Here is a 14215-nt window from a genome sequence, read left to right as displayed (position 1 = left end):
GACTTCCAGTCCCCACTGGAACTCAGGCTGAAGCAGAAACCACTGAACGCCTGTTCCATCTCCTCCTCATTCTCTTTGCTTCCAGACAGGAGACGCCCCCTCCCCACAGTCCACTCCCACTGCACTCTTGTGCCTGGCTTTTCAGTCAGTGCCTCTGTGTGGGCATCAACCATGGGAACTTCCCACTACGTGGTCGAGACAGGGCATGGTGTAGTGGGGATGAACGTTCTGCATTTGGACCTTCTTTCCCATAGACTCTGTCCTGAATACTCTTGGAGGCTGTGGCTGCTCCGTTTTGGCAATGGGATAACAGGAAGTTAGTCAAGAGTAATAGACGCAGGCTCTGAAAAGGCACAGACGGTGAATCCTGGAAGATTTTTGGGATTCCTAAGTGGGAAAGAATCTGAGCATCGCTATTTTGTAACACTTGTGAAATAATGGCTCCAGATGTTACCCATCCATGGCTGCCACCACCTCAGAGGGCCCGGTGACCTAGACGTGGCCCGTGATGGTATAAATGACACACTATAGCCTGATTCAAACCAGAGACCACACAGAGGACACACAGAGACCAAGGGAACTGGCTTTGATACATCATGGACTTGCAATGAAGTAATAATGTCCAAGCTGTGGACAGCTCTGTAGGCCAACAACTAAATTCTACCAAAGAATAAATTGCAAGAATACACATGCACACACATATGCACATGCACAAGCATATGCACATGCCCCCCCCCCACGTAGGTACACAACGAAACTAGAGGAGTGACTATAGGCAGAAAGAACTACAAAGCATGCTGCTCCCAAGCATAACTTTAAAGATCATTCATTTAGATTACCATTTGGAAAACATTTATGATATTTATAAAACCCCAGAAAGAAGTAGGACAAATTGACACTTTTGGAAATTAAAATACTGAGTGGGTATTTGGGATACTGAATTAGCATTCATTTTAGATGATATACTAGTAATTGTGACTAGGATAAAGATGAGATCTTTTAGAAACACATGTTAAAATCTTCAAGGATGAACCATAAAATGATGCCCGAGGCTTCAACATTATGTGGAGGGAGGGAGACAGATCTACACGGAGCAAGGCTGGGCTGATGGTTTGGGGGCTGAAGGTGAGCACATGGCACTTGTCGTTCTGCCAACTTTTGCTTGTATCCAACATTCATCTAATAGAAAGGCCCCAGCTCTGCTTATGACAGGGACGAAAATCAGTGGCTTTTTGTTTTTTTCTTTCAAGGTCTTACTTTGTAGCCCTGTGGTAATCTGGAGCACACTACTCTGGACTTACAATTCTCCTGTCTCAGAAGTATTGGAATTAAAATCTACTCTACCAATGTGGCCTGAAGCAGTGTTCATGCTATCTTAACTCAGAAACTATTTTCCCCGTGAAGATCCCAACGCGCACAAGGGTTTGCTCTCAAAGTATAACAGCATCTTATTAATTTATTGATACTTTAATAACAGGATAACAGTACCATAAAATGGAGGCTTTTAAAAAATTTAGTGTTCAGAGATGGCTTTTTTGAAATCAGATATTACACTGATAACTGTTTACCTTTCCGCCCTGATAAAGAACCTTTGAATAGGAAGTATTATTATTTTGCAGAAAAGGAAACCGAGATTCAGAAAAATGGCTGAATAATTTAGCCACATTCCCAAGGCTACTCGTGGCTGGGTGGGAGCTGCTCCCCAGGATGAATGGAAGTGCTTAACTCTTACCCACAAGTCCACATAACCTCATCTACAAAATTCTCCCCAGAGAAGTGACCACGATGAATAGAAGAAAGCTCTTGCCCAAGTTGCATGTGCCCATAGCCTGGGAGCTTTCTACCTATTTTGGATTTTCATACAGAATGTTTAAAGTTATTTTAAAGCTATCCTCCCGGGAGGCAGCTGAAGAGTCTAATATATGCTGTGTGGGTTTTTTTTCTTTTTTTTCATGGCTGTGGCTCTGTTTTATATTTTTAATTGAATGTTTTAAATTTTGTGCTTGCACCCTGAAGCTATTTTATTGTGAAGCATGCAATTTTATAAATCAGATTTCGTAAAAACCCAATGATTAGAGTCTCTGATTGCAGAGAGGAATGGCCTAAAGTGCAGAGATTTCAATTTAGAACTCAGGATGGAATTTATGCAGAGAATTCCGCGAGAGCAAGAGCAGATATTCGCAGTTTTATTTGTGTCCTGCTGGTTTGAACATCTGGAATGGCGGGGAAGCTGAGGCCTCAGCAGAAACAATCTCCTTGACTGCTGTATTTGGTGTGACTCAGGGATAGAGGCTCCCTTGTTACCTTAATGTCCACAAGTCTGCTGGGCAGCGTTTGGGCTTTATGGTGACTGGGTGAAAGGGTGTGGTGGCTACAGAGAAACCTTGCTGGCGATGTTCCTTACTTCCCCCTCTTTAGATTCCATCTGTGTCTGAAGACCACGTCATTTTGCAAAGCCTCCATTAAATTCAAGATAGTACACACAACTGTCACAACTAGGAATCGAGAACACAAACGCTCAGCACAGAGGGGACCCTACGTGGCAATTCTGGAATCGCTGAAGGATCAGTTTCTCAAAAAGGAACAAGAGGATTCTTGACTCTAGAAACCCAAACTTAAGAGTTTCGGAAATAAAATGGTTTTAGAGGGTGAAATAATTAAATGGAAGACAGAGAAGGAAGTTGTGAGAATCACTGAAGACATCCCCACCATGGCATTGACTCCATTCACAGGTTTGCCATTTGAAGCAAAGAAGGGTAAGATAGCTACTCCCACTTCAATATGTTCTTCTCTCCAGAAGCTATGTTCTCAGTGGGGGATCACCAATGGAATTCCAGTGGAGGGTAATTAGTTATACGAGGTGCTGTGCGACTTCTCACTTCCCCATCAGTTTCTTCATAACAATTCCAAGTCAATATATACTGCAGGAAGGTCCTGCCCTAGAAATGCCATATCCAGCGAGAAGATTCAGAACTGACCCTTGGACAGCTCCTCCACTAAACGCTGGGCACCATATTGAATAGATAGATGGTCAGTGAGCTGCTTATGGCCTACCCTGGACATTAGTCAGGCCAGCACCTGATTTTGCTGCTAAGGTGATGATTGGCTGTATTCATACTGGCTTCTCCCAGCAGGCCTCTTAGGCCCTGGTGGCCCAAATGAATGCTTTTTTACATCCCATCAGAAGGAAAAAAAATGTAGTGTTCATTCTAGACTGCTCTCTGGCATGCCCAGGCTGACAAGTGCTGAGATGTCTCTACTTTCCTTCCCCTAGACGTGGCTACCTATGATGGAGGAATTGTAGGGGATGGTTGAGTTTAAGAGACAGCTCAACAGGGGAGGGGATCTGCAGCTCTGTGGGCTACTCGCCTTGGTGACTCTACATGGGAATCTGAACAGCACATTCGAAAACTGTGCTTCTATTTTATTTATGGAACATCAAGCAGGACTATCTTTCCTATCATTCTTTATACAAAAAGTAATCCACCTTGACTTCAGAAGGAAGAACACTTGAAGTGATAGCTTAAAGCCACAAACAAGTTATCGGCTGCTCTCTCCTTCCATAGCTGACTTGCAGCCCTGAGTGTGGACTGTCCTCGGTGACTCAGGTCTTATAAATAGAACATGGCAAAAGTGATGGTGTGCATGTCTGAGGAGGGATTAGAAAAGGTATGGCGGGGTGCCCTGCCCTCTGCCTCCCTCTCTGGAATCACCACTGGTAGAGAGAACCTCTTACAAGTATCACCTGTCAATAAGGAAGCTGATGGCCAATGAGTAGAGGCAGGAAATAGGAGGTGGGACACTTGCAGGGAGAGAGGATTCTGGGAAGAGCATGAAACTACAATGAGATGAGACTGGAGACAGACTGGGAAGAGGATATAAACCAGCAGGTAGAGGAACTCTGAGAGATACTGAGGAAGATGCTAAATAGACTAGAAGGAGGAAGCAGGCCAGGACTGAAGGAGAGGTAATTAACCAAGTGATAGACACAGAATAGATTAAATGGTTAATAAGTTACAAGCTAGTCAGTGAATGAGCCCAAGTTTATGGCCTAGGAATTTAATAATAACTAATTAATCTTGTAGTCATCATTCTGAGAGCAGGACTGGGAAGGAAAAATGGAATCTAATATTTCTTAACAAGCGGCTCTGTAGGGAGCCACTGCAGCAGCCATAGGGAGAAGCTCATGTAGTGAGAAACTGAGCCCTTCAGCCAATATCTAGCATCTGCTCCCCAGCCATGAGAGTGGGCTATTCTCCATTACTGCCAAGGAAGTCTCCCAGCCTCAGCCAACTTCATGGTTTCATCCCCAGCCAATGTCCAATCTGCGATGCCATGAGAGACTCCCAGTGAAGCAGCTCTGGGATTTTTAATTCTCAAATAATACATATTTGTGGGTTTTTTAGCTAATAAATTTTGGTACAGTTTGTTACACAGCGACAGATGACTGATACATCCAGACTAAGGAAGTTTCTATGGTTTCAGTCACTCTGCTAGCTCTCACCACATCTTCCCACACTCAGTATAGAAATACAACTTGTTGGATTTTTACCTTCAATCTAATAAAAGCTAAAAGCTCAGTTGTCAGGCCCTGAAGAGAGAGAGACATGCACTATGCAGTTTGTGAACGAAATATGGAAGTGTTGATTTTGTCATCAAATATGAGTCAAAGGGTAATTTTTATGAGTCTGTGATGGTGGACATTGAATGAGTCAGACCTCCCTCTCCCACTCCTCTTTCTACATCCTTATACATCACTGCACGTATGTTTTACTTACTTCATGATGATGATATAGATGAGGTACATCAGCACAAGGACTAGAGATTCCCACCTGCATAGGAAGAAGTACAGTTAGAGAAGGCACCAGCAGCCTTGTCAAGCCAGTCCTGTCAAGCCATGTCAGCCAATGCTCTAAGCATCTGATGTCCATGGTCAAGATGGCAAGGCAGATCAGTTACACCCATTCCTAGTTTATGCAAGTGTTTCATTTTGGATAGATTGTTTTCCCTCATCAGAATGGAAGATGCCTGTCTGTCATTCATAGTAGAGCTCTATGAAAAGGGGCGGGTCTTTGAGCATACAAGTGTTTGCATAAATCTTTTGGAGTTTAATTACTCATCAGGGTTACCCAGATCTACTTACATAGAACAAACACATCAAGGGAACTGATAGGGGGATTGGGCAGCAGTGGGTATGGGGCAGGGGTGTTGGCTGCAGAGGTGTATCACCAGAAAGAGAGAAGAGACTCAGAGATAAGGAGAGAGTCAGGTAGTATCAAGACACACACACACACACACACACACACACACCCACACAGAGAGAGAGAGAGAGAGAGAGAGACAGAGAAAGAGACAGAGAGACAGAGAGACAAAGAGACAGAGACAGAGAGATAGATAGACAGAGAGAGGCAGAGACAGCTCTCCCGTGTGGAAGGGTGTCATCAGCAGGAAGAATGGGATGAGTGGGAGGGAGCTGGGCATGGTGGACAGTGGCTGGTGCCTGTAATCCTCCAGAGTGCACTACATGGTGAGTTCTAGGTCAGCTTGGAGTATGGAGTGAGATCCCGTATCCAGAAACAAAAATAGAAAATCCAAACCAAACCAAACCAAAGCACAAGAGAGGAAAGGAAGGAAAACAATTGAGAGAGGGGCCTATCCTTGTACCTCTTAGCATTTTAATTCCTTCAGTTTCTTTATGAAGTAACTTTTATCTAAAGTTCAGGGCACTTGTGGTTTAGACCCTTGTTTAACCCCAGGTTTAAACTAGGGAGCATGTTGGGTTTGGAGAGAAGGGAACTGGGGACATCTGAAGAGGACGTTCTAGTTCCCCTAGCCTTTTGATTGTACAGAAATTATATATTTATGTTATATAAAGAATACACTGAGATCTTATGCTGATCTGTTTAATAAATGGAAAACATGGGGGGATTCAGATGGGTTTGCCTTGGGAAGGGGCTGGAATACAGTTGGATACAACAGAGTTATCTGCACCCTCATGTTTATTGTGGCACATTATAGAAACCACCTGGCTGCCCACCAGCAGAAGAATGGATACAGAAGTTGTGGTGCACACACACACACACCACACACACACACACACACACACACAATATATATATATATATATATATGCATGCATGCCTTAGTCATATATTAGTCAGCCATAAACATGAATTGCATTGCATTGCTTGCAGGAAAAAGAATGAATGAGACTAGAGGTTGTATGGAGCAAAATAAGCCATATTTAGAAAGATAAATATCATGTTTTTTCCTCATATGTGGGATATAGATGAAAAATAAGACATAAAAGTAAAAGTGAGATTAACAGTTGTGAAGGGAGCAGTGGAAGGCAGGAGGAGGCAAAGGTTATAATGAGAGGAATATGTATATGATATGTGAAGTAATAATGAAGCCCATTATTTTACACCACCAATACAGACTAACCGAAATGGAGCCAGTCATGCAAACCCTGTGTCCACATGGAGTGCTCCAGGTCTCCTTAAGAATGACTTTGCTAGCATGGATTTATCCTTGCAGAAAGCACTTGGAGTGGGAAAGGCCTCTGGGCATCCAACTGTCCTAGGCTCAGCCATAGTTCTTGGCTTCAGTCTCCAGGAAGATGCTTCTACTCTGACCCTGTTGACTCATGTAAAAGGAACTTCATGATTAAGTTCTTCCAAAAGGTGCATTTTAGTGTCAGAGAACCAAATTCAGTGGCCAAGTCTCTCTCCTTCCTCTTTCCTCTGTCCTTCCTTCCTCCTTCCCTCCCTTCCTCTGTCCTTCCTTTCTTCTTCCTTCCTCCCTTTCCCTCTCCCTCCTTCCTCCTTTTTAAAAAATTCTTTTTGTTGTATTGTATCCTAAGACTGCTCTCAAACTTATAACCTTTCTACCACAGCAAAAATTTTCCCCCCTTCCTGTAAAGCAAGCTATTCTTTTTTTTTCCTAAGTAATACTCCTCTTTATTCTTTTTTTTTTATTAACTTGAGTATTTCTTATATACATTTCAAGTGTTATTCCCTTTCCCGGTTTCCGGGCAAACATCCCCCTCCCCTCTCCCCTTCCTTATGGGTGTTCCCCTCCCAACCCTCCCCCCATTGCCGCCCTCCCCCCATAGTCTAGTTCACTGGGGGTTCAGTCTTAGCAGGACCCAGGGCTTCCCCTTCCACTGGTGCTCTTACTAGGATATTCATTGCTACCTATGGGGTCAGAGTCCAGGGTCAGTCCATGTATAGTCTTTAGGTAGTGGCTTAGTCCCTGGAAGCTCTGGTTGCTTGACATTATTGTACTTTTGGGGTCTCGAGCCCCTTCAAGCTCTTCCAGTTCTTTCTCTGATTCCTTCAACGGGGGACCTATTCTCAGTTCAGTGGTTTGCTGCTGGCATTCGCCTCTGTATTTGCTGTATTCTGGCTGTGTCTCTCAGGAGCGATCTACATCCGGCTCCTGTCGGTCTGCACTTCTTTGCTTCATCCATCTTGTCTAATTGGGTGGCTGTATATGTATGGGCCACATGTGGGGCAGGCTCTGAATGGGTGTTCCTTCAGTCTCTGTTTTAATCTTTGCCTCTCCCTTCCCTGCCAAGGGTATTCTTTTTCCTCATTTAAAGAAGGAGTGAAGCATTCACATTTTGATCATCTGTCTTGAGTTTCGTTTGTTCTAGGGATCTAGGGTAATTCAAGCATTTGGGCTAATAGCCACTTATCAATGAGTGCATACCATGTATGTCTTTCTGTGATTGGGTTATCTCACTCAGGATGATATTTTCCAGTTCCAACCATTTGCCTATGAATTTCATAAACTCGTTGTTTTTGATAGCTGAGTAATATTCCATTGTGTAGATGTACCACATTTTCTGTATCCATTCCTCTGTTGAAGGGCATCTGGCTTCTTTCCAGTTTCTGGCTATTATAAATAAGGCTGCGATGAACATAGTGGAGCACGTGTCTCTTTTATATGTTGAAGCATCTTTTGGGTATATGCCCAAGAGAGGTATAGCTGGATCCTCAGGCAGTTCAATGTCCAATTTTCTGAGGAATCTCCAGACTGATTTCCAGAATGGTTTTACCAGTCTGCAATCCCACCAACAATGGAGGAGTGTTCCTCTTTCTCCACATCCTCGCCAGCATTTGCTGTCACCTGAGTTTTTGATCTTAGCCATTCTCACTGGTGTGAGGTGAAATCTCAGGGTTGTTTTGATTTGCATTTCCCTTATGACTAAAGATGTTGAACATTTCTTTAGGTGTTTCTCAGCCATTCGGCATTCCTCAGCTGTGAATTCTTTGTTTAGCTCTGAACCCCATTTTTTAATAGGGTTATTTGTTTCCCTGCGGTCTAACTTCTTGAGTTCTTTGTACATTTTGGATATAAGGCCTCTATCTGTTGTAGGATTGGTAAAGATCTTTTCCCAATCTGTTGGTTGCCGTTTTGTCCTAACCACAGTGTCCTTTGCCTTACAGAAGCTTAAAGCAAGCTATTCTTAAACTGGTTGTTGGCCATTTTCCAGGATCACCCAAGTGTGGGAAACCCCATTCCTGTCTACATTGCTGATTTCCTGTGTGGGCCTGACAAGGCCTTTCCCATGCTGAACACATTGGGCTGCTGAGGCCTCGGTGGTCTCCATCATTCCCTTGGCTCCTTTGCTGAGCTGATCATCAGGGGTCCTCATGGTTCCCACTACACATACCTTTCCTTAGTTCTGTAAGCATCACAAAATGACCTGTAACAACATGTCCACTGCCTGTTCACTAACCGTTGAGAACTGGTCAGCACTGTCTGAATGTATGTGCTGGATCCAGCTTGTGAGAGACACCAGGTGGAGCAGCTGGCATTCTCAGATATTCTCCCATAGTCACAACTTGAGGAACCCAAAAGAAGAAACCAGAGATTTAGCGGGAGTCCCAAACTGGAGGATCCCTGCCCGCAGCAGCTCTCTGCTCCCAAACCCTGTGGGAGAGAGACCTCACCGCCTGGTCAGGTGGGCACTCCTGAGGCTGCAGAGCGGAAGAGACCACCAACACTGCCCACCCCTGCCCACATCCCAGGCCCAAGAGGAAACTGTATATGGCCTCTGGGTTCCCGTAGAAGAGGGCCCAGGAGCAGCAGGTCCGCTGCGTCTGAGACACCACCAGAACCTGAAGGGACCGACCGGATAAACAGTTCTCTGCACCCAAATCCCGTGGAAGGGAGAGCTAAACCTTTAGAGAGGCAGACACGCCTGGGAAACCAGAAGAGACTGCACTCTGCCCACATCTCTGATGCCAGAGGAAAACACCAAATGCCATCTGGAACCCTGGTGCACGGAAGCTCCCGGAGAGGGCAGCACAGATCTTCCTGGTTGCTGCTGCCGCCTTGGAGAGCTCGTAAGCAACACCCCACGAGCGAACTTGAGCCTCGGGACCACAGGTAAGACAAACCTTCCTACTCCAAGCGACCTGCCTAGTGAACTCAGGACATAGGCCCACAGGAACAGCTGAAGACCTGTAGATAGGAAAAACTACACGCCCGAAAGCAGAACACTCTGTTCCCATAACTGGCTGAAAAAAAAAAACAGGAAAACAGGTCTACAGCACTCCTGAAACACAGGCTTATTGGACAGTCTGGCCACTGTCAGAAATAGCAGAACAAAGTAACACTAGAGATAATCTGATGGAGAGAGGCAAGCACAGGAACCCAAGCAACAGAAACCAAGATTACATGGCATCATCGGAGCCCAATTCTCCCACCAAAGCAAACATGGAATATCCAAACACACCAGAAAAGCAAGATCTAGTTTCAAAATCATGTTTGATCATGATGCTGGAGGACTTCAAGAAAGACGTGAAGAACTCCCTTAGAGAACAAGTAGAAGCCTACAGAGAGGAATCGCAAAAATCCCTAAAAGAATTCCACAAAGACATAAAAAAACGAGTAGAAACCTATAGAGAGGAGTCACAAAAATCACTGAAAGAATTCCAGGAAAACACAATCAAGCAGTTGAAGGAATTAAAAATGGAAACAGAAGCAATCAAGAAAGAACACATGGAAACAACCCTGGATATAGAAAACCAAAAGAAGAGACAAGGAGCTGTAGATACGAGCTTCACCAACAGAATACAAGAGATGGAAGAGAGAATCTCAGGAGCAGAAGATTCCATAGAAATCATCGACTCAACTGTCAAAGAAAATGTAAAGCGGAAAAAGCTACTGGTCCAAAACATACAGGAAATCCAGGACTCAATGAGAAGATCAAACCTAAGGATAATAGGTATAGAAGAGAGTGAAGACTCCCAGCTCAAAGGACCAGTAAATATCTTCAACAAAATCATAGAAGAAAACTTCCCTAACCTAAAGAAAGAGATACCCATAAGCCTACAGGAAGCCTACAGAACTCCAAATAGATTGGACCAGAAAAGAAACACCTCCCGTCACATAATAGTCAAAACACCAAACACACAAAATAAAGAAAGAATATTAAAAGCAGTAAGGGAAAAAGGTCAAGTAACATATAAAGGCAGACCTATCAGAATCACACCAGACTTTGCGCCAGAAAATATGAAAGCCAGAAGATCCTGGACAGATGTCATACAGACTGTAAGAGAACACAAATGCCAGCCCAGGTTACTGTATCCTGCAAAACTCTCAATTAACATAGATGGAGAAACCAAGATATTCCATGACAAAACCAAATTTACACAATATCTTTCTACAAATCCAGCACTACAAAGGATAATAAAGGTAAAGCCCAACATAAGGAGGCAAGCTATACCCTAGAAGAAGCAAGAAACTAATAGTCTTGGCAACAAAACAAAGAGAAGAAAAGCACATAAGCATAAACTCAAATCCAAATATGAATATAACAGGAAGCAATAATCACTATTCCTTAATATCTCTCAACATCAATGGCCTCAACTCCCCAATAAAAAGACATAGATTAACAAACTGGATATGCAAAGAGGACTCTACAATCTGCTGCCTACAGGAAACACATCTCAGAGACAAAGACAGACACTACCTCAGAGTGAAAGGCTGGAAAACAACTTTCCAAGCAAATGGTCGGAAGAAGCAAGCTGGAGTAGCCATTCTAATATCAAATGAAATCAATTTTCAACTAAAAGTCATCAAAAAAGATAAGGAAGGACACTTCATATTCATCAAAGGAAAAATCCACCAAGATGAACTCTCAATCCTAAATATCTATGCCCCAAATACAAGGGCACCTACATACGTAAAAGAAACCTTACTAAAGCTCAAAACACACATTGCACCTCACACAATAATAGTAGGAGATTTCAACACCCCACTCTCATCAATGGACAGATCATGGAAACAGAAATTAAACAGAGACGTAGACAGACTAAGAGAAATCATGAGCCAAATGGACTTAACAGATATTTATAGAACATTCTATCCTAAAGCAAAAGGATATACCTTCTTCACAGCTCCTCATGGTACTTTCTCCAAAATTGACCATATAATTGGTCAAAAAACGGGCCTCAACAGGTACAGAAAGATAGAAATAATCCCATGCGTGCTATCGGACCACCACGGCCTAAAGCTGGTCTTTAATAACAATAAGGGAAGAATGCCCACATATACGTGGAAATTTAACAATGCTCTACTCAATGATAACCTGGTCAAGGAAGAAATAAAGAAAGAAATTAAAGACTTTTTAGAATTTAATGAAAATGAAGGTACAACATACCCAAACTTATGGGACACAATGAAAGCTGTGCTAAGAGGAAAACTCATAGCGCTGAGTGCCTGCAGAAAGAGACAGGAAAGAGCATATGTCAGCAGCTTGACAGCACACCTAAAAACTCTAGAACAAAAAGAAGCAAATACACCCAGGAGGAGTAGAAGGCAGGAAATAATCAAACTCAGGGCTGAAATCAACCAAGTAGAAACAAAAAGGACCATAGAAAGAATCAACAGAACCAAAAGTTGGTTCTTTGAGAAAATCAACAAGATAGATAAACCCTTAGCCAGACTAACCAGAGGACACAGAGAGTGTGTCCAAATTAACAAAATCAGAAATGAAAAGGGAGACATAACTACAGATTCAGAGGAAATTCAAAAAATCATCAGATCTTACTATAAAAGCCTATATTCAACAAAACTTGAAAATCTGCAGGAAACGGACAGTTTCCTAGACAGATACCACGTACGGAAGTTAAATCAGGAACAGATAAGCCAGTTAAACAACCCCATAACTCCTAAGGAAATAGAAGCAGTCATTAAAGGTCTCCCAACCAAAAAGAGCCCAGGTCCAGATGGGTTTAGTGCAGAATTCTATCAGACCTTCCTAGAAGACATCATACCAATATTATCCAAATTATTCCACAAAATTGAAACAGATGGAGCACTACCAAATTCCTTCTATGAAGCCACAATTACTCTTATACCCAAACCACACAAAGACCCAACAAAGAAAGAGAACTTCAGACCAATTTCCCTTATGAATATCGACGCAAAAATACTCAATAAAATTCTGGCAAACCGAATCCAAGAGCACATCAAAACAATCATCCACCATGATCAAGTAGGCTTCATCCCAGGCATGCAGGGATGGTTTAATATACGGAAAACCATCAACGTGATCCATTATATAAACAAACTGAAAGAACAAAACCACATGATCATTTCATTAGATGCTGAGAAAGCATTTGACAAAATTCAACACCGCTTCATGATAAAAGTCCTGGAAAGAATAGGAATTCAAGGCCCATACCTAAACATAGTAAAAGCCATATACAGCAAACCAGTTGCTAACATTAAACTAAATGGAGAGAAACTTGAAGCAATCCCACTAAAATCAGGGACTAGACAAGGCTGCCCACTCTCTCCCTACTTATTCAATATATTTCTTGACGTTCTAGCCAGAGCAATCAGACAACAAAAGGAGGTCAAGGGGATACAGATCGTAAAAGAAGAAGTCAAAATATCACTATTTGCAGATGATATGATAGTTTATTTAAGTGATCCCAAAAGTTCCACCAGAGAACTACTAAAGCTGATAGACAACTTCAGCAAAGTGGCTGGGTATAAAATTAACTCAAATAAATCAGTAGCCTTCCTCTACACAAAAGAGAAACAAGCCGAGAAAGAAATTAGGGAAACGACACCCTTCACAATAGACCCAAATAATATAAAGTACCTCGGTGTGACTTTAACCAAGCAAGTAAAAGATCTGTACAATAAGAACTTCAAGACTCTGAAGAAAGAAATTGAAGAAGTCCTCAGAAGATGGAAAGATCTCCCATGCTCATGGATTGGCAGGATTAATATAGTAAAGATGGCCATTTTACCAAAAGCGATCTACAGATTCAATGAAATCCCCATCAAAATAACAATCCAATTCTTCAAAGAGTTAGACAGAATAATTTGCAAATTCATCTGGAATAACAAAAAACCCAGGATAGCTAAAACTATCCTCAACAATAAAAGGACTTCAGGGGGAATCACTATCCCTGAACTCAAGTAGTATTACAGAGCAATAGTGATAAAAACTGCATGGTATTGGTACAGAGACAGACAGATAGACCAGTGGAACAGAATTGAAGACCCAGAAATGAACCCACACACCTATGGGCACTTGATTTTTGACAAAGGAGCCAAAACCATCCAATGGAAAAAAGATAGCATTTTCAGCAAATGGTGCTGGTTCAACTAACTGGAGGTCAACATGTAGAAGAATGCAGATCGATCCATGCTTATCACCCTGTACAAAGCTTAAGTCCAAGTGGATCAAGGACCTCCACATCAAACCAGATACACTCAAACTAATAGAAGAAAAACTAGGGAAGCATCTGGAACACATGGGCACTGGAAAAAATTTCCTGAACAAAACACCAATGGCTCATGCTCTAAGATCAAGAATCGACAAATGGGATCTCATAAAACTGCAAAGCTTTTGTAAGGCAAAGGACACTGTGGTTAGGACAAAACGGCAACCAACAGATTGGGAAAAGATCTTTACCAATCCTACAACAGATAGAGGCCTCATATCCAAAATATAGAAAGAACTCAAGAAGTTAGACCGCAGGGAAACAAATAACCCTATTAAAAAATGGGGTTCAGAGCTAAACAAAGAATTCACAGCTGAGGAATGCCGAATGGCTCAGAAACACCTAAAGAAATGTTCAACATCTTTAGTCATAAGGGAAATGCAAATCAAAACAACCCTGAGATTTCACCTCACACCAGTGAGAATGGCTAAGATCAAAAACTCAGGTGACAGCAA

At 42.5% G+C, this 14215-nt stretch overlaps 1 protein-coding gene across 2 annotated transcripts in view; it reads right to left on the bottom strand.

The window, feature by feature from the left end:
- Nucleotides 1-14215, bottom strand: part of Slc24a3 (solute carrier family 24 member 3) — a 502316-nt gene that overhangs the window by 39258 nt on the left and 448843 nt on the right. For both annotated transcript variants that reach the window (NM_053505.3, XM_087654830.1), the window contains 1 exon segment: nucleotides 4779-4832. In NM_053505.3, the coding sequence (NP_445957.2) occupies nucleotides 4779-4832 (54 nt within the window).

The sequence above is a fragment of the Rattus norvegicus genome, chromosome 3, assembly GCF_021556685.1.
Source record: "Rattus norvegicus strain SHRSP/BbbUtx chromosome 3, alternate assembly SHRSP_T2T, whole genome shotgun sequence".
NCBI lineage: Eukaryota > Metazoa > Chordata > Mammalia > Rodentia > Muridae > Rattus > Rattus norvegicus.
Note: the sequence above shows the minus strand (reverse complement) of the source record. Positions and strands in the feature narration are given on the sequence as shown.